The 24,733-nt window shown below is 40.8% G+C and overlaps 1 protein-coding gene across 2 annotated transcripts in view; it reads left to right on the top strand.

Annotated features, from left to right (window-relative positions):
• The window catches only part of KAT2B (lysine acetyltransferase 2B), a 116,363-nt gene that overhangs the window by 28,115 nt on the left and 63,515 nt on the right, over positions 1-24,733 (top strand). For both annotated transcript variants that reach the window (XM_045387018.3, XM_045387017.2), the window contains exon 2: positions 4,608-4,734. In XM_045387018.3, coding sequence (XP_045242953.1) covers positions 4,608-4,734 — 127 coding nt within the window. The remainder of the gene's footprint in view (positions 1-4,607; positions 4,735-24,733) is intronic.

Below are 24,733 nucleotides of genomic sequence, written 5' to 3'. Positions count from 1 at the left end.
TTTTTTTTTTTTTGAGGCAGGGTCTTACTCTGTCACCTATACTGGAGTGCAGTGGCATGATCTTGGCTCACTGCAACCTCTGCCTCCCGGGTTCAAGTGATTCTGCTGCCTCAGCCATCTGAGTAGCTGGGATTACAGGTGTGCACCACCATGCCAAGTAATTTTTGTATTTTTAGTGGAGATGGGATTTCACCATGTTGGCCAGGCTGGTCTCGAACTCCTGACCTCAGGTGATCCGCCTGCCTCGGCCTCCCAAAGTGCTGGGATTACAGGTGTGAGCCACTGTGCTCGACCCTGTCTGGTTTAATTTCAACATGTCTTTTACCCACTGTGCTGTAGCCACATTGGCCTTTGCTTTCTGTTGAGCAAGCCAGGCACTCTCTTGGCTTTGCACTAGCTGTGTTTCCCTTATACCAGATACCTAATAACCAACTCCCTCCTTTTTTCAAGTCTTTGCTCTAAGGTCATCTCAAAAAGTCCTAGTTAAAATTATACCTTTTATCCCACCCTCTGCTAAGTTCCCTGTACTCGTCCTTTTATCTTTCTTTCCATAGCACCATCACATTCTCCAGTATATGCTATAATTTACTTATGTGTTAATCTTGTTTTCCCCATCCCCGGCCACCCCTAATGTAATATCCAGGAGAGCAGAATCTTTGTTTCATAGTCAATAGTACCTGGCGTGTAGTAGGCCTCAATAAATATTGTTGAAAGAATGAGTCAGTGTGCATGACTCCTGGGCTCGAAATGCAGTTCTCCAAACTCAAGGTGTTTTTGGTTATTACTGTTTTTTGCTTCTAGGTTTGGCCTGCCATCCTTAATTGCTTGTGGGGGCTGTTTAGTCATTTTTTTTTTTTTTCTCAAAGTGAAGGTCCTTTGGGAAAGGGCTGTGGATCAGACCAGGCTATTCAGAAAAGCTGGAGGCTTAGGGAGTTCCTGGAAGTAGTTATGCAGCAACTAAGAGAGGTTGGTCCGCAATAAGGGTGGTTTCCTCTGACCCTACGAAATCTTAGTGATACTTTTGTAGGGGAAGAAAGCTGTTTTCCCTTTACCATTTTAGGCGCATCGGTTGGGGCCCTATCAGTCAGACTAATAAAATACATTAACAAGAGAAAAACAAAAGCAAGTTTATTGACATATTCATTGTGCATGAACATGGGAGCACCCAGTGAAGAGTACCTCAAAGAAGTGGTTAGAATTTGGGCTTATGGGCTATCTCAGCAGACTAGTAAATTTTTAGAGAAGTGAGAAGACAAAGGAAAAGGACCTTGAGCTGCTAGGGACAGCAGATTGTGGGAAGGCAAGTATGTGCAGAAACCAATGGTAGATTAGGGCTGGTTTTAGCAAAGTTTGTTATGTAGATTCCCCTGGTACCTTTGGGCTGATAAAGGTCTAGAGTTGTCTCCATGATCAACTTCTGTCCTTCTTGGTAGAGAGGGAAGAAGGGATACCTTTAAGAATTTATGTCCTGCTTTTGGGGATATACGGGAGGGCAGAGAACTTTTCTTTTTCTTTTTTTTTTTTTGAGACAGAGTCTCACTCTCGCTCAGGCTGGAGTACAGTAATCTCAGCTCACTGTAACCTCTGCTGCCCGGGTTCAAGTGATTCTCCTGCTTCGGCCTCCCGAGTAGTTAGGATTACAGGCGCCTGCTACCATGCCCTGCTAATTTTTGTATTTTTAGTAGAGACGGGGTTTTAGCATTCAAGACTGGCCAGGCTGGTCTTGAACTCCTGACCTCATGATCCACCCGCCTCGGCCTCTCAAAGTGCTGGGATTACAGGTGTGAGCCACTGCGCCCGGCCAAGCTTTTCTTGTATCTGCATTTTAATAACCCTTATACCAAAGCTGTGTATTTTGGCTTGCCATATTCTGCTATTCACTGTCTTCATTGTAAATTCTCATGACAATTTCCCTCAAGAACATGGCCTCTGAGACCTTTGCAGCCTCTGAAGAGGTGGATGGCTCATTGCAGAGAATTTCAAGGCCAGGTTCAGCCTGGCAACAGAGAACTCTGGGGGTAAAAGTTGGGCCTGCCTGATGCCTAGACAAAAGAGGGTCACTTGAGCTACTCACTGGGGGATGTAGCTATGGGGATGCTGATGTAGGTGCTTCTCCTGGCCCTGCTTTCTCCATCCTCATTAATACAAAATGGGAAAAGCAATCAGGTTAGGTGTTCCAGATTCACATGGCCCACTGAAGAAGACTCATTCAAAAGCAGAGTTTTCTTCTACCATGACCCTTCTTACCTTGCCAATGGTTTATTCTCTTTTCTTTTTTTTTTTTTTTTTTTTTGAGACAGAGTCTCGCTCTGTCGCCCAGGCTGGGGTGCAGTGGCCGGATCTCAGCTCACTACAAGCTCTGCCTCCCGGGTTTAGGCCATTCTCCTGCCTCAGCCTCCCGAGTAGCTGGGATTACAGGCGCCCGCCACCTCGCCCGGCTAGTTTTTTGTATTTTTTAGTAGAGACGGGGTTTCACCGTGTTAGCCAGGATGGTCTCGATCTCCTGACCTTGTGATCCGCCCGTCTCGGCCTCCCAAAGTGCTGGGATTACAGGCTTGAGCCACCGCGCCTGGCCGACTATTCTCTTTTCTTATACTGTTATACACAGCTCGGAAATGATCTCTATCTTGGAGAATTTTATGTATGAGGTCAAAGCAGCAGCCTCTAACATTTTCTTCAAATTACACTTATGCTGCTGGGCATGGTGGCGCACGCCTGTAATACTGGCACTTTGGGAGGCTGAGGTGGATGGATCACCTGAGGTCAGGAGTTCGAGACCAGCCTTGGCAACATGGTGAAACCCTGTCTCCACTAAAAACACAAAACTTAGCTGGGCGTGGTGGTGCATGCCAGTAATCCCAGCTACTCAGGAGGCTGAGGCACAAGAATCACTCGAACCTGAGAGGTGGAGGTTGCAGTGAGACAAGAATGCACCACTGCACTCCAGCTTGGGCAACACAGAGAGGCTCTGTCTCAAAAAAAAAAAAAAAAAAAAAAACCCAAAAAGTTTGGATAACTGTATTATAAAAGTAAAAAGAAGTCAATATTAATAATATCTTTTCTTTAACCCATATATCCAAAATAATACATTTAAACATATAATTTCAATATATAATGTAAAAATTGTTAATGGTATATTTTATATTTTGCACTAACCTTCTAAATCTGTATATTTTACAACTACAGTGCACTTTGATTTGAACTAGCTAGATTTCCAGTGCTCAGTAGCCACATGTGCCCAGACGCTTCCATACTGGATAGTATATGCAGATGGCTCTACCCTAGAGTGACTTCATCTGTGTTACATGTTATTCTAACAGTGTACTTTCTGGTTTCCCAGCCATAGCTGACTTGAAGCAGTAAATAAATGGTGAGAGTGATGGAGTGCTGAGAATAGTAGAGAAGGGGCAGAATAATTATTTTTATAAGTGGCTGGGGTCATTCATTGCGAGCATGCTAGCCTTTCATACCTTGAGACCTGCCGAAGCACACAGTGTGGTACCAGGTAGAATAACTGATAATTTTTCCTGCTTGCCTTCCATTTCATGGGTCAAATCACTTACAGAAGGCCACATCGTGTTCACTCTTGTCTACAAACATAGAGAGGTGTGAAGAGTATGTGGACAAAGTTAAGGGAGCTTTCTATCAAGTGTTGCTAAAATGATGGTGTTCTAGTACAGGAAACCTGGAAATATATGTATAAGTAGAAACCCAGGACTACATGATGAAGCCCTCTTCAGTTCTAAAGCTGGGAGCTCACAGAAGTCTTGGAGGAGCCTGCAAGTGTGTCGTCAGCTGGGTGTGCCCCCGTCTCATCTTCCTAAGATTGCTAACTTCTTCGGTCCTGTGGGTTTCCCTTCTGGTCCCTGGGGCAGAGATGCAGCTGGTGCCTTAGAGCCTGCAAGGCTCAACCTTAGCCTAGACCTTAGCTGTGTTTGTGGGACATCAGGAGTCTGGCTTGTGGATTTGGAAAGTCCATCTTTGAGATGGACTTTCTTGGAACTGACCACTTCATGGACACTCATTGGGGGTAATGGGAGCAAAGTGTGTGGGTCAGCTGCATGAGCTGTAGCATGCAGATTCCAGCCAGCAGAAAACAAAAGAAAACAAAAAGCAAAGCACCCAAATCAAATACCACCTTTGGCTTTTCTTTCTTTTTTTTTTAAACTGGAATAAGTGTTTATTTTCTATTAATAAAAATGAATTGTGACAAAAGTGGACTCCCCTCCCCCTCCCCCCCACCCCTCTGGGATAAAAATTTTCCAGCATTGCCAGGAGCTTTCAGGTACACATTAAATTAAAGAATAAAATGAAGTTAAGCAGCTGGAGTATAGGATAGTATTTGATTTTCAAGATCACCTGAAGCTGCACTATCGTACCAAAGCTGACCAAGTATAATAAAAAGAAAAAAAAAACAACCCATGCACAAAGATAGACACCTGCTTGATCTGCAGCTTTTCTATTTTTCTCTTGTCTATATGGAAGACGACAAAGTCAGGGGTGAGGGGGTAGCTGTCATATAACTAGTGTACATTGTTCTCATGTAAAACCATCAGTCCACGGCTGCCTGTTACATAATTTTATCTGTTTCTTTATTCCTTTTTTAGGCCGAGGAGTCTTGCAAATGTAATGGCTGGAAAAACCCTAACCCGTCACCCACTCCCCCCAGAGCCGATCTGCAGCAAATAATTGTCAGTCTGACGGAATCCTGTCGGAGTTGTAGCCATGCCCTAGGTGAGTTCCTAAATCTTCAAGGAAAGTATAACGAGTTCATTGTAGCCTGAGACTCTTAACTTACTGAATTCTGTGGGCTCACCAAATTTGAATGCTATGTACCTCTGTATGAGACCAACAACAAGAGCCTCTCTAGTCTCATGAGTTTGCTGGGAAGGGCTTCTTGTGAGAGACAAATGCTGCACTGTGTGCAGTGACTTTGTCCCTTCTTCCTTTCAAGAGCTGAGTTGGACTGGGGGATTGCCAAGTAAGATGAAACATGACAATCGAGCTAGTTAGCATGAATAATGTGTAACATGTCCTGATTCATTTTGGGGGTTGGGGCCTGAGGGTCTTTGACCTCAGGGTTGAAACCTCAACCAATGGGTTTAATGATAATAATTACCCTGTTTGTTATTTCTGTTGCCCTGAACTTTCTGGGGTGCTTCATTTTATCTTCATGTTCCTTAGTTTTGTGTATCTCATAGCTCTTTCTTCACTGGGTTGCTCTTTACTGTGTTTAGTGAATGTTTACTGGTGGTTTCCCTTTCAACTTTCTTATCTGACCATGCAAAATAATCATTGTCAGTGATGGCACAGTAGGCCCTGCTGCAGTTACTCAAAAGGACTGTGCTAGTATGTTGTTCTGTGTCCTGATACTAGTTTTATGATTAAAATATTTTTTAAAAATCATATGTTGTTTGAGTAGATAAAAGTTGAGGAATTAGTTTTCCTAGATACTAAAATTTCAGTCCATGAAGAATCTTAGAATATTATTATTTTTTTTGAGACGGAGTCTCGCTCTGTCGTCCAGGCTGGAGTGCAGTGGCATGATCTCGGCTCACTGCAAGCTCCGCCTCCCGGGTTCACGCCATTATCATGCCTCAGCCTCCCGAGTAGCTGGGACTACAGGCGCCCGCCGCCACCCCGGCTAATTTTTTGTATTTTGAGTAGAGATGGCATTTCACCGAATTAGCCAGGATGGTCTGGATCTCCTGACCTTGTGATCTGCCCGCCTCGGCCTCCCAAAGTGCTGGGATTACAGGCGTGAGCCACTGCGCCCAGCCGAATCTTAGAATATTCTTACTTTTCTGCCTTCAGTTATACAATCTCCCCCAAAATGTCAACAAGGCCATTTTGCTGTACATGACAGCAAGGACATAACACTGGGCAGAACATTCTTGCTAAGGTACTTGCTCTTTCCACCTGACCATTATAAGTGGGTGACTTCTTATGCCATCATTTCTCTAGAGCTTCCTGCTTACAAGAAATGGTGTTGCCTCCAAGGTTAGCATGGTGTTAGGTCGTCCTAAATTTTATTTTGTACTCAGAGAGTATTTCAATATTTACAGAGCATAAAAGTAGATAATGTGATTTTCCCAAGAAGTCATCACATTGGAATAACCTTCAGAAAATAGAAATAGTCTTGATCTCACAAAAGAAACACACTAATAATTTCATCATTTTGTCAACTTAACTGGTATCTCAAATAATGTAAGCTCTGAGTCTTGAAGTACCCAATACAGAGCAAAAATTTCAAAAGTTTGAGAACTATCCTTGATTATAATTTACCTTTTTTTTTTTTTAAACAAAACAAAACAACCACTAACTGACTGGAGTGAATGGAGTTTAGGATTGCCTTAGGAAATATGACGTAATAAAAGGCTGGACTCAAGAACTCCTTAAGCCTTAGGCTTGAAGTGTATTTGTTATTGATTGGGAAATCCTATTGTCCTACATCAATTAACATTTAAAACAGGATCTTCTTTCTTCCTTAGCTGAGCAGATTGTCTCCATTCTAAGCACGTAAACACACATGAATGCCTGAAGGCAGAAACAGTGCTTCACAAAAAAAAGCCAACTTTGTTTCCTTTTTTATTTCTTAACAAGCTTTGAAAACAAATGCCCTCATTCTGCAATACATAATCAAGAATGAAGACTGAAAAAAAATCACATATCCTTTGACCTGCCAAATCCATGCCAGAAATTTAATCTATGTGTAAATTAAGGCATGCCCTCAAATTAAACTAAAAGGATAGTGACATGTTTTATGGCCTTACTTATGATAATGAAAAGCATGAAACAACCTAAATATTCCAATGTAGGAGATGATTGTGAAGAAATCAGGTAATAAAGCAGCTTGATAGAAGGTTTTATAATTTAGGACTAAATTATTGGATCTGTCAGCCTGAGTTCAAATTCTGGCTCTATAACCGGTAGCTGTGAGTAGCAGCACATTGCTTAATCTGCCTGGACTTCAGTTTTTCAGTTCTGAAATGGGTTAATACATAGTAGTATTTACGTTGTAGGATCATTGTGAGGATTATATAAGACAAGAAAAAATCTTAGAATAGTAAATACATGATTATTAGCTGATGTTTTTAGTAGTAGTGGTAGTATAACACTATCAGGGTTCTTTCACTTCATACAACAGATATATACTCTGTCTAGCTTAAATAAGAAAACAATGCATATAAGAAGGATACTGGTAGCTTCTAGAAGCTGAACACAATGGGAAAACAGGTTTTGATCTCATTTGGGGATCTCAGCCGCAGAAGTTCACAGACCTTCTGTTCAGTCTGCTGCCACTGAATGACTTAGGATTCAGCTCTAACTGCCTCTGTCCCTGTGAGTATTGGTTCAGGATTTAAATACCCTGTGGAGGAGATTGTGCCTGTCATGTGCCTAACCCCGAATTTCACCCCAAGGGAACTAAGAAGTTGGTCCTTTCCCAAATACAGGATGCTGACTGAGGAACAGCATTGATGTTTCATGAGTATAATCCCATTTTATTAGTTAAGAAAATGTAATACTATAAGGCTGGGTGTGGTGGTTCACTCTTGTAATCCCAGCACTTTGGGAGGCTGAGACGGGCAGATCATGAGGTCAGAAGATCAAGACTATCCTGGCTAACACGGTGAAACCCCGTCTCTACTAAAAGTGCAAAAAATTAGTCGGGTGTGGTGGCGGGCGCCTGTAATCCCAGCTACTGGGGAGGCTGAGGCAGGAGAATGGCGTGAACCAGGAGGCGAAGCTTGCAGTGAGCCGAGATCCCGCCCCTGCACTCCAGCCTGGGTGACAGAGCAAGACTCCGTCTCAAGGAAAAAAAAAAATTAGGTGTACATGGTGGCAGGTGCCTGTAGTCCCAGCTACTTGGGAGGCTGAGGCAGGAGAATTGCTTGAACCCAGGAGGTGGAGGTTGCGGCGAGCCGAGATCGCGCCACTGCACTCCAGCCTGGGTGACATTGAGAGACTCCGTCTCAAAAAAAAAAAAAAAAAAAGAAAATACAATGCTGTAAAACTTTTTTCTATTTTACTCAACACAGAACACTTCTGTGACCAACTGTGTGTGTGTGTGTGTGTTTTTTTTTTTTTTTCCTTCACTCGCCAGGCAATTCTCCCACTCTGAACACTAGTTGGATGTCCCATAATTCATTTCAGTTCTGTCATGACCTACCTGGAGATAGCATCACATCCCACAGGATCAGGGCTCAGTCCCACAATACTACTCCTACTTCAGATGTCAATTGCAAGTCCCAGGTTGTGACCTTTGCTTCTGACCGACTGGCTATAAATCAGGGTTCCCACCATATCCCTTCCTTGGTTTCAATAATTTGCTAGGATGGCTTGCAGAACTCAAGGAAACACTTCAGTTTACTGGTTTAATATAAAGGATACACAGACAGCCAGATGAAGGGATGCACATGGCAAGGTTTGGGGAAAGGGAGTGAAGCTTCCTTTCCCTCTCCAGGTGCACGACCCCCCAGGCACCTCCACATGTTCAGCAACCTGGAAGCTTGAGCCTGTCGTCTCAGCTACTTGGGAGACCGAGGCATGAGAATCGATTAAACCTGGGAGCAGAGGCTGCAGTGAGCTGAGATCGTACCACTGCAGCCTGGGCGACAGAGTGAGACTCCATCTCAAAAAAAAAAAAAAATTTTTTTTTTTCTTAGGGCTTTATCTCTACACTTTCCCTCCCCTACCTTTCTTGTAGGTTGATGGGTGGAGCTGAAGGTTCCAATCCTTTAATCCTCTAATAACCTGGTCTGTCTGGTGAGCAGCTTCATCCTGGGTTATCTGTGCACTACACCTTAAGTCACCTCATTAACATAAACTCAGGTATGATCAAAAGGGGCTCTTGATGAACAATAAAAGACACTCCTCCTGCTCAGGAAATCCCAAGGGTTTTAAGAGCTCGTGACAGGAACTGGGACAAAGACCAAATAGGTTTCATACTATACCACAAACATAAATTTTAATATATATGATCAGGAAAAGGTCTGGAAGGATGTATGTTGAGTTGCTGACTGATTTTCTCAGAGTACTGGGGGTACAGGTATTTAAAAAATATTTTCCCCTACTCCTTCCTTTTTTCCTTGTTTCTTCTCTATTCTTTAGTCTGCTCTCTTAGAACTGAAATTACTGCACATTTTCAAGTGGTCTTGGAATTATTGTTGGAATGCCAGTGTTTATTTATTGGTCTTAGAATAACGGCTCTAGAAAACCGTTTTCCGAGATTACGCTTCCTTCCTCCCTCCTTTCTGTGCTTTTTAAAAAACTTTTTTTTCTTAATGGAAAGTTTTAAACACCCTTAAAGGCAGAAGGGATAGTTTAATGAACTGCCTTGGACTCAGCAGCCAGCTCTAATGATTATCTACATTTGCCAATTTTGTTTTATCTAACCCCCTGCTTTTATTTGCCAGAGTATTTTAGCAAGTTTCCTACATTTTTTCTTATCTTAATCATGCAGGTTTCTTCTTAATTGTTACTGACAAAGTACAAGTTGAGGTTTAGGGAATTCTGTTAGGAATTATGTAAGCCTGAATTCTCGAATACATTTCAGTTGCTATACATTGTTGTTCTGTTTTCACATACAGTAGTCACCATTCTGAGCATGGTTGATTTACTCACCAGTAATTGTACACACGTGTCAATACGAAGTGTTCTTGAATTTGTCAAAACAGAACAATACTGGCTTATTGATTGAGATGGTATCAATTCTATTGATTAAATGTTGGGTTTCTTTTGCCTCAGCCATATATGTTCTTTGGAGCTCTGGTTTTATGTAATCTCCTGACAATTTCTTTCATCCCAGACATCTTTGGTCTGACATAATTTAATACTATTCTGTGTTTCATGGACATAAAACACAGGAGCGAGATAGTCTGATCTAGTAGAAAGAATGTTCTTTTGGGAACTAGGAAGTAAGAACTCTAGCCTGTCTGGGTATGGTGGTTTGAGCCTGTGATGGCAGCTACTCAGGACGCTGAGATGGGAGGATCCTTTGAGCCCGGGAGTTTGAGGCTACAGTGAGCTGTGATGGGGCCACTGTATTTTAGCCTTGGAGACAGCAAAACCCCACCTCTAACAAAACAAAACCAAACCAAGAAAAGAATTCTAACTTGGCCCTGCAATTTACCAAGTTCCTTAACCTTTTTGCTGTTTAGTATCTCCATCCACAGAATGAAATAGTTGGTCTAGACCTGTGCTGTACAATACGGTAGCCACTGGCCACATGAAATGTGTTTACTTTGAATTGAGATATGCTGTAAGTGTAAAATACACACAGTTTTTGAAGACATCATAAGCAAAAACAATGCAGAATGTCCCAGTAATTATATTTTATATTGATTATATGTTGAAATGATAATATTTTGAATATGTTCGGGTAATATATTATTAAAATTATTTCTACTGGAAAATTTGAAATTACATATATAGCTCACATTATATTTCTATTGAATTGTGCTGGTTTAGAATATTCTAGTTCATTCTCTGAAATTGTATTTGGGATTGGCACAATAATATTCAGTTTACAAAAATTTTACAAAGGGCTCTAACAGAGTGCTTTAGTTGGTCCCAGCATTTCTCCTTATTTTAGTATGAATAAAGATTTTTCTTATTTTGGGACTGCTATTTAAAAAGCAGCTTGGGTCTTGCGTGGTGGCTCACGCCTGTAATCCTACCATTTTGGGAGGCTGAGGCAGGTGGATTGTTTGAGCCCAGGAATTTGAGACCAGGTTGGGCAACATGGCGAAACTCCATCTCTACAAAAAATACAAAAATTAGCCAGGTATGGTGGCAAGTGCCTGTAGTCCCCGCTACTCGGGAGACTAAAGTGGGAGGGAGGATGGCCTGAACCTGGGAGACAGAGGTTGTAATGAACCGAGATTGCACCACTTGTTCTCCAACCTGGGTGACAGAGTGAGGCCCTGTCTCAAAGTAAATAAATAATAAATAAATAAATAAAAAAGAAAATAAAAAAGCAGCCTGTTTTTATGAGCAGGAAAGTAGGAAGCAAATCCTTGCGATCAAAACATGGTTGGAATTTCTGTTGTTATTTTGGAGTCCATTGTTCTGAACTGTTTCAGAACAGACTGATTATTAAATTTGTCTAGTAATAGTATTTTAGTTTATGTAGAAGTTTTTCGATTATTTTTCAGCGTCATCACCTTTTTCTTTTTCTTCTGCCTGGGCTGGTGTGCAGTGGCGCGATCTCAGCTTACTGCAACCTCCCCATCTTGGGCTCAAGCTATCCTTTCACTTCAGCCTCTCGAGTAGCTAGGACCACAGACATGTGGCAACATGCCCAGCTAATTTTTTTTTTTTTTGTATCTTTGGTAGAGACGGATTTTGTTATATTGCCTGGGCTGGTCTCAAACTCCTGAGGTCAAGCGATCTGCCCACCTCGGCCTCCCAAAGTGCTGGGATTACAACTACCTCACCCTTCATCTTCTTTCTCTGATACGTGTGTGTGTGTGTGTGTGTGTGTATATATATATTCACACTGACTGTTCAGCAGTGGAAACTGTTTTTTGTCACTATAGATTCCTTGCTTTCCTGCTTGTTTACAGTAGGAAATTTCTTTTCTGTTAACTTTTAAAATTTCGAGTTAGGCAGACCCCTCACCCTACAACCAGAATTGATTCAGAGACTCCCAGAGCTTTTTTTTTTGAGAGGGAGTCTCGCTCTGTTGCCCAGGATGGAGTGCAGTGGCACGATCTCCGTGATCTCAGCTCACTGCAACTTCCACCTCCCAGGTTCAAGCAATTCTCCTGCCTCAGCTTCCCAAGTAGCTGGGATTACAGGCTTGCACCACCATACCCAGCTCATTTTTGTAATTATTATTATTATTATTATTTTAGTAGAGATGGGATTTTGCCATGTTAGCCACGCTGGTCTCGAACTCCTGACCTCAGGTGATCCACCCACCTCGGCCTCCCAAAGTGTTGGGATTACAGGCGTCAGCCACCACACCTGGCCTTTTTTTTTTTCAACAGCGTCTGGCTCTGTCACCCAGGCTGGAGTGCATTGGTGCAATCTCAGCTCACTGCAACGTCCGCCTGCCAGGTTCAAGCTATTCTCCTGCCTCAGCCTCCTAAGTAGCTGGGATTACAGGAACCCACCACCATGCCTGGCTAATTTTTGTGCTTTTAGTAGAGATGGGTTTTATCGTGTTGACCAGGCTGGTCTTGAACTCCTGATCTCAGGTGATCCGCCTGCCTCGGCCTCCCAAAGTGCTGGGATTATAGGTGTGAGCCACTGCGCCCGGCCTGAGACTCCCAGAGCTTTTTAAGGAAGGTCAAGAGTTAGCTTTAACAATCACACTAGAGCTTACTTCTTGAGTATTATGAAGAAAATACCAGTATTTTTCTCATGGATATTTCAAATATTTAAATCATTTAGGCAGATCATTTGACTGAACACATTTTCTTTGGTCATATGACATTTGCATAGACTTGTACCATATAATCGCCCCCTCAGTTCCCATTTACATATGTACCGTGCAGATGCCAAAGGACGGAAACATGGGGCCCAGCTAGCACAATGACACAGCCTTCTCAATTGAGCCAGCATATTCCTCTGGCTGGGTGTCCACCGTTGGCTAATGCAGCCTTTCAGATGCTGGTTTCAGAGTTTTCAGGAGCTGTGGGTCGGGCACAGCAGGAGTTAAGGGGATAATACTGGTAATATTTTATCTGCTCATTTGATATAAGTAACATCTCCCTGACGTCCTCTGGTCATGAAGGTCCTGTTTGATCCTCCCTTCAAGTCCCTCCCTCTAGCGCTGGCTGAATTTAGGCTTTTCCTCATTATTCCTTGCCCGCGTCTGCTGCAGCTTCTGGAGTTCTTATTTCCATTCCTGCATACCTGGCTTTCCCATAAAGTGATGATACAATGTGATCACACTCTCCTGCTTAACCCCTCTGAACTTCCCATTATCCTCAGAGAGAAGAGTGATCTGTAGTTGAGCAAGCAGGTTCAGTTCATTGAGGTCTCTTTATTTTCAAAGCTTTTCTCCAGTTATCTTCATTGCATTGTGGCCATCAGGCTGCTCCATGTTCTCCAAAGGTTCTTTGAACTTTCTCCCCCTTCTGCCTTAGAATCTGGAAGCTCACACCAGCTGCAATGCCTTTCCTTCATTTTCTGCCAGGGAATTCTGCTTATCCTCCAAGGCTTGACTACAGAACTCTAGAGAATAAAGGCCTTCTTAGAGCTCTATGGCAATGTTCCTTCTTATATAACTATAATTATATACCAATATGTACTGAACTGTGATTAAGAGTTGACTTTTTCTCTAGTTCATAATATATTTAGTTCGTTGAGCATACTTATGCTTATTCTTTTGTTGATAAATAGTCATTGAATTCAATAATGCTAAAATGAGGGCTGGTTGCATTTATTTGCAGAGGAGCTTTCAAAGTTTATAATCTCTACCTACTATGTCCAACACAGTAGCCACTAGCCATTGTGTGGCTATTGAACACTTGCAGTTTCACTAGTTTGAATTGTGCTGTAAGTGTGAAATGTACACAGGTTTTTAAGACTTAGTAAAACAAGAGGAATGTAAATAGTAACTTTTAATATTGCATAGATATTGAAAGAATAATACTTTGGTATATTTTAGGCTAAGTAAAATGTATTATTAAATGAATTTCACCTATTTCTTTTATCTTTTTAAACACAGCTACTGTAATACTTAAATTTACGGATGTGGCTTGCATTATATTTCTGCTGGACTGCTGTCATCTAATGGGCTCTTACTCTTAGGCTTCTCTTTTTTTTCCATTCCAGATCTGAGATTACAGAAAATGAAACCACTTTTAAATGATAAGCCTTTTTGCACATTAGTCAATTTGACAGATTTCATTGCAGTCATTAATTTTACCTCTTCTAGCCTCAGTGCCAAATTCCCATGAACAAAAAATGTATTTGAGCAGCCTTTAAATCCTACTGTGTTATTTGCTTCTGGTCCAGAGGAGCAGGGACGTGTTAGCTGCCTGCCCAGCTGCTGCCTGTTCACACTGCAGGGCATGTGAGGACTGGCTGGCTGTCTTCACGAGAAGTGCAGGCCAGTGATACATGGAGCCAGCCAGAGCTTAGTGAGGGTCACAGCACACAGTGTCACTGTGCTTCCTGTTCTCAGCAAGGTTGACAGCTGCACCGTGATTCTTGGCAGCAGTCATATGGCGGGTCACTCTCTGGCACCCTGGGTGTTTGCAAGTCTGACACAGCACCGAGAGGTGCCAAGGTACACCCTTCTGGAGAGATCTAAAGAAGGCAAAGCCTCCCCTCATCCCCTCACTTGCACCTTCTGTCTGCTTTCTTGTGCCCTTCACACAAAGTGGACCCTGGGGGAACTGTGACCCACCAAAAGGTATAAACTTTGCCACAACTCAAGGGTTGGTCAATCTTGGGTAATTACTATATATCAATGCTTTGTATCAGGCTCTTGGAAGACTAAAGTAAAAACAGGATTCTTTAATGATCAAATTCAGGTGGAGGAAAGATTGTAAAAAAACTTTTAATTTTCAAATAATTAAAAATTTACATAAAAGTCATGAGAATAATAATGAAGAGTATCCCATAAATCCTTTCCCTAGATTTACCTATTAGTAACATTTTATTCTATTTGCTGTTATTGGCTCATATATATATATATGTATAAATGTATATAGAGAGTCTCATGTATGTAATATATATATGAGTCTTTATGTATAAATTGTTTTTTCTGGAACTATATGGGAATAAGTTACTTATATATCATAGCCCTTCCTCCCTTAAATATTTCAATATACAGTTCCTAATAATAAGGTTTCCTATTTTTGAAATGGAGTCTCACTCTGCTGCTCAGGCTGGAGTGCAGTGGTGTGATCTTGGCTCACTGCAACCTCCACCTCCTGATTTCAAATGATTCTTGTGCCTCAGCCTCCCAGGTAGCTGGGATTACAGGTGTCTGCCACCATGACCGGCTAATTTTTTAATTTTTAGTACAGATGGGGTTTCATCATATTGGCCAGGCTGGTCTCGAACTACTGACCTTAAACGATCTGCCCACCTCAGCCTCCCAGAGTGTCGGGATTACAGACGTGAGCCACCGCGCCTGGCCAAGGTTTTCTGTTAATAACCTCAGTTCAATTACCAACTTTCGTAAATTTAACGTTAATATAATACTTTTATCTAATCTACTCTGTTTTCTAATTTTATCTGTTGACCCAAAAATATTCTTTATATTTTCCATTAAGCATCCACTCAAGAATCACATATCTGTTTAGTTGTCATGTCTCTTTAGTTTTCTTTAGTCTGGAGTTCCTTAGCATTTTTATTTTATTTTTTTGACTTTTATAACATTGACATTTTGATGGAGGAATGTTTTAAATTTTAAAAACAAACTCTTTAAAGAGCTAGGAAAAATACATTTTTTGTTATTTTTCGGTTATGTAGAAAAAACCTTTGCAAGCAAAACCTTAAAGCACTGCCAAATGTAGATATGACTTTCTAAACAAATTAACATTTCTCTACAACCAAACCAAATAAACCAAACAAACCCCTCCCCACCAAATACATAAACATTTGCAATGAATATGGCAGACTAAAGGTTAGTACATAAGGTTTATTCAAGGTGGTAAGAAAAAGACTAACATCCTAAAAAACCAAGCGAAGGGACTCAAATTGGCAGTACACAGGAGATCAAATACAAATGGCCCATAATATGAAAAACAAACAACTCCCTGCTCTTTCTGTTGAATGCAACTCAAAACAGTGGGGGGTGCTGATTAATTTTCAAAAGATCGGTTAAATTATCAAAGATGGTTCTCCACTGTAGGCAAAGCATAGGAAAAAAGAATATTCTCTCACTACAGATACAGTGTACATTGATGCACATCTTGAGGGAGGTTAAATTAGGGAGCAATGCATCAGAGCTTTAAATAGCAGAGACTTAATATCTTGAGTTTTACGGCAGGTTGACTGCTATAGATTTGTGCATTGTTGCTTACAGATTTTTATTTTATTTTTGAGTTTTTAATATGCTCCTAGACTCATAAATAATAGAGGCCTGTCTCTTTTAAGAAAACTTACTTTTAGATCATTGAAGGGAGCCTATTTGCATCAAAACGTCTTTATAAAAGATTAAGAGAAGGGTTTCTTTTAATAATGAGTGACTCTTTTTGGTTTAATATGAATTGTTTGTCAGTATAGTAAATAGTTTAGCTTTGCAGTTAGAGTGGGGTTCACCTGGATGTTGACATGGGTTGGGATTAATTAGGTGACTGGTAAATCTAGAGATAGGTTAAACAAGTCTAATTCTGGTCAGCATCCCCAAAGAGCCAGGAGTAGTCTCTGGATTTGGTAGAGATGGGGTTGTTTAAGGAAAGTGGTATTTTAGGAAGACTACCCTGGCAGCAGAGAGAGCAGTCTGGGGGGCTATTTTATTATTGTAGGTTTGACATTCCAGTGGAACAAAGGTAGGAAGGGGGAATGCAGTGTCTCTGAAAGAGAATGAGCAAGCTCAGTGGAGTCTGGTGGCTGGTAATGTGTGGAAGGTAATGGACACTGAAGGAATGAATGATGGGCTTGTTGGCAGAAACAGGGCCAGCAAGAGGTAGCTGCTATTTTGAGGAGGGCCACGAGGAGTTCAGTCTTCGAGTCATTTTCCGTGATGGTGGTGCTGCACCTATTTTGTTGGGACAGGGAGGATGGAAGGTGGGGTTTGGGGAACATTGGAGCTGGAGAAGAGATTAGCTGGTGATGTGTATGTGTTGAGAACAGAAAGCTCAGTGCTAGTTCCTCAGAGACTGAGTTAAGTGAGAACTGAAAAGGATTTTTGGTCAAAAGAGATCTGCAGTTGGCCTCCTTGGAGAGGGGCTACATTGGAGGGTCTGAGAAGTCGGCACATTTAGACAACTATGTATTTATATAGTGTAGTCACAGCTGTTCTTGTCTGGCGTTCTTATTACGGGAAGCTTCTCTTTGATAGCAACTTGTCTGGACCTTTTTCCCCCGCTTCTCCAGCAGACTGTCCACTCCATCTACTTTCATTTGATCTTCCTCCACCTCATTGTTTATTCTAGGAAGCTTAACCTTTCTCATACAATACCCTCCTGCCTCAGTGTACCCGCTACCACCCCAGACCTATGTTTATTTCACTCTCAGAGGAAGAGATATCCTCTTCTGCTGTGAAAGTTACTCACTCTTTGTACAGTAGAGCCTTTCTTCTCTTCTGGGAAACTGTTGCTGCTTTATTTACATTTTCCCCCATCTCCACCTCCCTGTTCCTTTCTACTTTGGGTTTCACACAGAGCTCTGAGGAGAGATCACTCATTGTATTATGGTAATAAATAAATAATAAAGAAATGCAAAAAAAATCACAAAACCACAAACACATTTCATTATGGGCAGAGTCAGAGGGAAACGAGCCTCCTCAGGTCTCACTTAAGCATTTTAATTTTCATGAGGTCTGTTCTTCAAAATATGCAAAAAGTTGGTTCTAGACAGTGGTTTTAAAACTGCAGAATCCCAACAAGGGAACGGGATGGGTTCCTGAGCCTTCTGAAAATAGAGGCTTTCCCCTCTATTTCATCCAGAGCAACTCCTTCTAATTCTGATTAGTACTTTATTTTGGTAAAGTGTTTTGTGGCTTTAAAAAAGTAAGTTACTATTTCAAAAGTAAATTATGGCATGTACTTCCATGAGTTAAATCTACTCTGTGTTAGCACCTTAGATGGTTTCATATTATGGAGCATCTGAAGGAACTTACTTGATATTGTATACTGATTTGATTGCTTTCATAGCTTAGCACAAAAAGAGATTAGAAGTTTATAAGACAGGCCAGATGCAGAGGCTCACCCCTGTAATCCTAGCACTTTGGGAGGCCAAGGTGGGAGGACTGCTTGAGCCCCGGAGTTTGAGATTAGCCTGGGCAACGTAGTGAGACTTCATCTCTATGTCTGTTAATTAAAAAAAAAGTTTATAAGACAAAAATAATCCTAAATAAAATTATTTCTGTAAATAACTGACATAAAAATGTTGACCTAGTTGTCTCCAAAATGAGGCCTGTTTCCCAAAGGCTTCAGACTGACCTCAAGGAAAATTTTGCAGTCTTAAGAAAAAGATGACCTAGCAAATGTTCTACCTAAAATGAAGTCTGATTTTGGGTATCTTTTAGAAAGTGATGAGGCAATGTATTGTATAGCCAAATAGAAAATAATATATTTAAACATTAATTTTTGTGTTTACACACACACATAATTTTTCTTTAACCTTCCTTCCTTCCTTCCTTCCTTCCTTCCTTCCTTCCTTCCTTCCTTCCTTCCTTCCTTCCTTCCTTCCTTCCTTCCTTTTCTTTTGCGTGGGGGACAGAGTCTTGCTGTCTCCCAGGCTTGAGTGCAGTAGTGCAATTTTGGCTCACTGCAGCCTCCACCTCCCGGGTTCAAGTGATTCTCCTGCCTCAGCCTCCCAAATAGCTGGGACTACAGGCATGCACCACTACACTTGGCTAATTTTTGTGTTTTTAGTAGAGACAGGGTTTTGCCACGCTAGCCAGGCTGGTCTTGAACTCCTGACTTCAGTTGATCCACCTGCCTTGGCCCCCCAAAGTGCTGGGATTACAGGCGTGAGCCACTGCGCCCTGCCTAGATGTAATCTTTCTATGATGTAAATTATTTATATACTTAGAAACAATGTAATTGATTATTCTTTTTCTATTTGATAATGCAATAGTATGGTGTGGACATTTTATTCAACACTGCTGAAGTCAGACAGATTATAAAGATTACTTCCCATCTTCTTACCTTTTAAAAATGCTGTTTTGAGCCAGGCATGGTGGCTCACACCCATAATCTCAGCACTTTGGGAGGCCCAAGTGGATGGATCACTTGAGCTCAGAAGTTCGAGACCAACCTGGACAACATGGTGAAACCCCATCTCTACATAAGAATACAAAAACTAGCTGGGCATGGTGGTATGTACCTGTAGTCCCAGCTATTTGGGAGACTAAGGTGGGAGGATTACTTAAGCCCAGAAAAGTTGAGGCTGTAGTCAGCCATAATTGTGCCACTACAATCCAGCCTGGGTGACAGAGTGAAACCCTGCCTCAAAATAAATAAATAAATAAATAAAAATTTAAAAAGAAAGAAAGAAAGAAAGAAAAACAAGCTGTATTGGAGGCTGGGCATGGTGGCTTATACCTGTAATTCCAGCACTTTGGGAATCCGAGACAGGAGTATCCCTTGAGCCCAGGAGTTCAAGACTAGCCTGGGCAATGTGGTGAAACTTTGTGCCAACAGAAAATACAAAAATATTAGCCAGGTATGGTGGTACACGCCTATAGTACCAGCCACTTGGAAGGCTGAGGTGGGAGGATCACTTAAGCTCAGGAGGTCGAGGCTGCAGTGAGCCGAGATCACACCATTGCACTCCAACCTGGTTGACCAAGGGAGACCCTGTCTCAACACCGCCCCACCCCCCAAAAATGCTGTATTGGGGTGCACACCCATGCATGTTTCTCATCACGGGCCCATCACTCTTCCTTTCAATTACTTTTCTGTATTAGAGAGGAATGAAAGGTGAGTGGCCTCTACCACTCTAATTTTAACCCCTTTAATCCGTGTTCCTCTAGGACATTTGTGTTATTTAAAAACAAATAGAGGTTGTTTTGTTTTGTTTTGTTTTGTTTTGTTGAGACGGAATCTCACTCTATCGCCCAAGCTGGAGTGCAGTGGCACAATCTCGGCTCACCACAACCTCCACCTCCCAGATTCAAATCATTCTCCTGCCTGAGCCTCTCAAGTAGCTGGGATTACAGACGCGTGCCACCATGCCTGGCTAATTTTTGTATTTTGAGTAGAGACGGGGTTTCAGCATGTTGCCAGGCTGGTCTTGAACTCCTGACCTCGTGGTCCACCTGCCTGGGCCTCCCAAAGTGCTGGGATTACAGGCGTGAGCCGCTGTGCCCTCCTGAGATTTTTTAAAGGGTACAAAATTACAGCTCGATAGGAAGAATAAGTTCTAGTGTTCTGTGCCACTGTAAGATGACTATGGTTATGGTTAACAATAATATCTAGTTTCAGATATCTAGATGGATGATATCGAGTGTTTCCAACATAAAGAAATGATAAATGTTTGAGATGATGAATATGCTAATTATATTGATCTGATCACTATGTATTAAATGTATCAAAATATTGCTGGGTACCTCATAAATATGTACAATTATATGTTAATTAAAATGAGAAAATAATTTAATTTTTTGAGCTTTATTAAGGTTTAATTAACAAAAATGTATATATTGTATATGATGTGATATTTTGAGATACATACATTGTAAAATGATTAAATCAGGCTAATTAGCATATCTCAATTCACATACTTTTAATTTTTGTGGTGAAAATATTTAAAATTGATTCTATTGACAATTTTCAATTATATAATTACAATGCATTATTATTAACTATAGTCACCATGCCATACGATTGATCTCCGGAACTTCTGTGTCAATGAAACTTTGTACTCTTTGACCAACATCTCTACCCATACCCCACATTCCAAGTCCCTGGTAACCATCATTTTACTTTCTGCTTCTCTGAGTTTGACTTTTTAAGATTCTACATATAAGTGAGATCATGTAGTATTTGTCTTTCTGTGCCTGGCTTATTTCACTTAGCATTAAGACAGGCTCTCACTTTGTTGTCCAGGCCAGAATGCAGTGGTGCAATCATAGTTCACTGTAGCCTCAAACTCCTAGGCTCAAGGGATCCTCTTGCCTTAGGTTGCTAAGTAACTGGGACTACAGATCTGAGCCACCATATCTAGCTAATTAAAAAAACTTTTTTTTTTTTTTTTTTTTTGAGACGGAGTCTCACTCTGTCGCCCAGGCTGGAGTGCAGTGGCCGGATCTCAGCTCACTGCAAGCTCCGCCTCCCGGGTTCACGCCATTCTCCTGCCTCAGCCTCCCGAGTAGCTGGGACTACAGGCGCCCGCTGCCTCGCCCGGCTAATTTTTTGTATTTTTTAGTAGAGACGGGGTTTCACCATGTTAGCCAGGATGGTCTCGATCTCCTGACCTCATGATCCGCCCGTCTCGGCCTCCCAAAGTGCTGGGATTACAGGCTTGAGCCACCGCGCCCGGCCTAAACTTTTTTTTTTTTTTGTAGAGACAGGGTCTTGCCATCTTACCAAGGCTGGTCTTGAACTGGGATCAAGCAATCCTCCTGCTTCAGCCTTCCAAAGTGCTAGGATTACAGGTGCGAGCCGCTATGCGTGGCCGTTTCCTTAGTTTTTAAGGCTGAATAGTATTCGATTGTGTTAATATAGTACATTCTCTTTATCCATTCATCTGTTGGGGTGGACACTTAGGTAAATTCTATATTTTGGCTGTTGTGAATAATGCTGCAGCAAATACGGGAATGCAGATGTCTTTTTGACATACCGATTTCCTTTTCTTTGGATATATATCCAGAAGTGGAATTGCTGGGTCGGGTCATATCATAGTTCTTTTGGATTTTTTTGAGACATATCCATATGGTTTACCATACTGGCTGTACTAATTTACATTCCTACCAACAGTGTGCAAGGGTTCATTTTTCCCACATTCTTGCCAACACTCATCTTTCATCTTTTTGATAATAGCTATCCTGAGCATGAAGTGATATCTCATTGTGATTTTAATTTGCATTTCTCTGATTAGTGATGTTGGACATTTTTCCATATATACCTGTTGGCCATTTGTATGTCTTCTTTTGAGAAATGTCTATTCATATCCTTTGCACATTTTAAAATTGGGTTGTTTTCTTACCATTGAGTTGTATAAGTACCTTATATATTTTGGATATTAGCCTCTTATCAAATATATGGTTTGAAAATGTTCTCTCCCATTCCATAGGTTATTTCTTTACTCTGTTGTTTCTTTTGCTATATAGAAGCTTTTTAGTTTGATGCAGTCCAGTTTGTCTGTTTTTGTTTTGTTGCCTGTGCTTTTTGATCATATTCAAAAAATCTTTGCCAAGACCAATGTCAAGAAGCTTTTTCCTATGTTTCCTTCTAGTAGTTTTACAGTTTCAGGTCTACATTTAAGTCTTTAGTCCATTTTGAGTAGGTTTTTGTATATGGTTTGAGATAAGGGTCTAATTTCATTTTTTTGCATGTGGATATCCTGTTGTCCCAACAGCATTTATTGAAGAGACTGTCCCTTCCCCTTGGCATCTTTGATGAAAATCAGTCGACTATAAATGGATGGATTTCTGAGCTGTCCATTCTGTTCAGTTGGTCTATGTATTTGTTTTTCATGTTGGTAACATTTTGTTTTGATTGCGATAGCTTTATAGGGGATTTTGAAATCAAGTGTAGTGTGATGACCCTGCCTTTGTTCTTTTTGCTCAAGATTGCTTTGGCTATTTGGAGTCTTATGTAGTTCTGTACAGATTTTAGGATTATTTTTTCTATTTCTGTGAAAAATGTCATTGGAATTTTGATGGGGATTGCATTGAATCTGTAGATCGCTTTGGGTATTATGGACATTTTAACAGTATTAATTCTTCCAACCTGTGAACATAAAAGATATCTTATCACTAATTGGTGTCTTCTTCACTTTTTTTTTTTTGGAGATGGAGTCTTGCCCTGTCACCCAGGCAGGGGTGCAATGGCACAATCTCAGCTCACTGCAACCTCCGCCTCCCAGGTTCAAGTGATTCTCCTGCCTCAGCCTCCTGAGTAGCTAGGATTACAGGCGTGTACCACCACACCCAGCTAATTTTTTTAATCTTTAGTGGAGATGGGGTTTCACCATGTTAGCCAGGCTGGTCTCGAACTCCTGACCTCGTGATCCGCCTGCCTCAGCTTCCCAAAGTGCTGGGACTACAGGTGTGAGCCACTGCGCCCAGCCTACTTTCTTTTATCAGTGTTTTTTAGTTTGCGGTGTATATATCTTTCACCTCCTTGGTTAAATTTATTCCTAGGTATTTAACTGTTTTTGATGCTTAACTGTTTTTGATGCTATTATAAATGAGATTGTTTTCTTGATTTTTTGTTTTGTTTTGATAGTTTGTTGTTAGTATACAGAAACATGGCTGGGCATGGTTACTCTTGCCTGTAATCCCAATGCTTTAGGAGGCTGAGGTGGAAGGACTGCTTGAGCCCAGGATTTGAGAAGACCAGCTTGGGCAACATCGTGAGACTCCATCTCTATTAAGAAAAAAAAAAAAAAAAACAGAAAAAAAAAAATAGTACTGGTCTTTGTGTGTTGATTTTGTATCCTGCAACTTTACTGAGTTTGTTTATTAGTTTTAAAAGTTTTTTGATGGAGTCTTTAGGGTTTTCTGTTTATAAAACTATGTTATCTGCAGAGACAATTTAACTTCTTTCTCTTTGATTTAGATACTTTTCATTTCTTTTTCTTGCTTAATTGCTTTGGCTAGGACTTCCAATACTATGTGTAATAGAAGTGGCAAGAGTGGGTATCTTTGTCCTGTTCTTAATCTTAGAGGAAAAGCTTTCAGCTTCTCACCATTGAGTGTGATGTTAATTGTGGGTTTGTCACATATGGCCTTTTTGGGTTGAGGTACAGCATGTTCCCTCTATGCCTAATTTGTTGAGAGTTTTTATCATGAAAGGATGTTGAATTTTGTCAAATGCTTTTTCTGTACCTTTAGATTACCATATGATTTTTCTCCTTCATTCTGTTAATGTGCTGTATCAATTTATTGTGGAACCATCCTGGGATTAATTCCTCTTGCTCGTGGTGAAGGATTCTTTTAATCTGCTGTTGAATTGAGATTGCTGGTTTTCTGTTGAAGATTTTTGTATCCATGTTCATCAGGGATATTGGCCTGTAATATTCTTTTCTTGTAGTGTCCTTGTCTGGCTTTGGTGTCAGTATAATGCTGACCTTTTAAAGTGAGTTTGGAAATATGCATCCCTCTTCAATTTGAAGAGGTTTTTTTTTTTTTTTTTTTTTTTTTTAGAGTTTCACTTTGTCATTCAGGCTGGAGTATAGTGGTGCAACCTTGATCTTGTGGGTTCAAGAGATCCTCCCACCTCAGCCTCTTGAGTAGCTGGGACTACAGGCATGTGACATCACACCTGCCTAATCTTTATTTATTTTTATTTTTTGTAGAAACAGGGTCTAACTATGTTATGCAGGCTGGTCTTGAACTCCTAGGCTTAAACATTTCTCCTACCTCAGCCTCCTGAAGTGCTGGGATTATAGGCATGAGCCACTGCACTTGGGCTTTTTGAAGAGTTTGAGAAGTAGTGTTAGTTCTTTTTAAAGTGTCTGGTAGAATTCAGCCTTGAAGCCATCAGGTTCTGGGTTTTTCCATGATGGAAGGTTTTTTTATTTAATTACTGATTCAGTCTCCTTTCTTGTTATTAGTTTGTTCAGATTTTCTATATTTTCATGATTTAGTTGTGGTAGGTTGTACATTTCCAGGAATTTATCCATTTCTTTTAGATTATCCAATCTATTGACATAATTGTTCATCATAATCTCTTATAATCCTTTGTATTTCTGTGGTATCAGTTATAATGTCTTCTTTTCATTTCTTATTTTGAGTCTTCTCTTTTTTTTTCTTTTGTAGTCCGGCTAAAAGTTTGTCCATTTTTTTGTCTTTTCAAAGAACCAACTTTTAGTTTTGTTGATCTTTTCTATTGTTTTTCTTGTTTCCATTTATTTCTGCTCTGATCTTTTTTGTTTACTCTTTCTACTAACTTTGGACTTTAGTTTGTTCTTCTTTTTCTAGTTCTTT

The sequence above is a fragment of the Macaca fascicularis genome, chromosome 2, assembly GCF_037993035.2.
Source record: "Macaca fascicularis isolate 582-1 chromosome 2, T2T-MFA8v1.1".
In the NCBI taxonomy this organism is placed as follows: Eukaryota; Metazoa; Chordata; class Mammalia; order Primates; family Cercopithecidae; genus Macaca; species Macaca fascicularis.
This window is presented reverse-complemented; position numbering and strand designations above follow the sequence as displayed.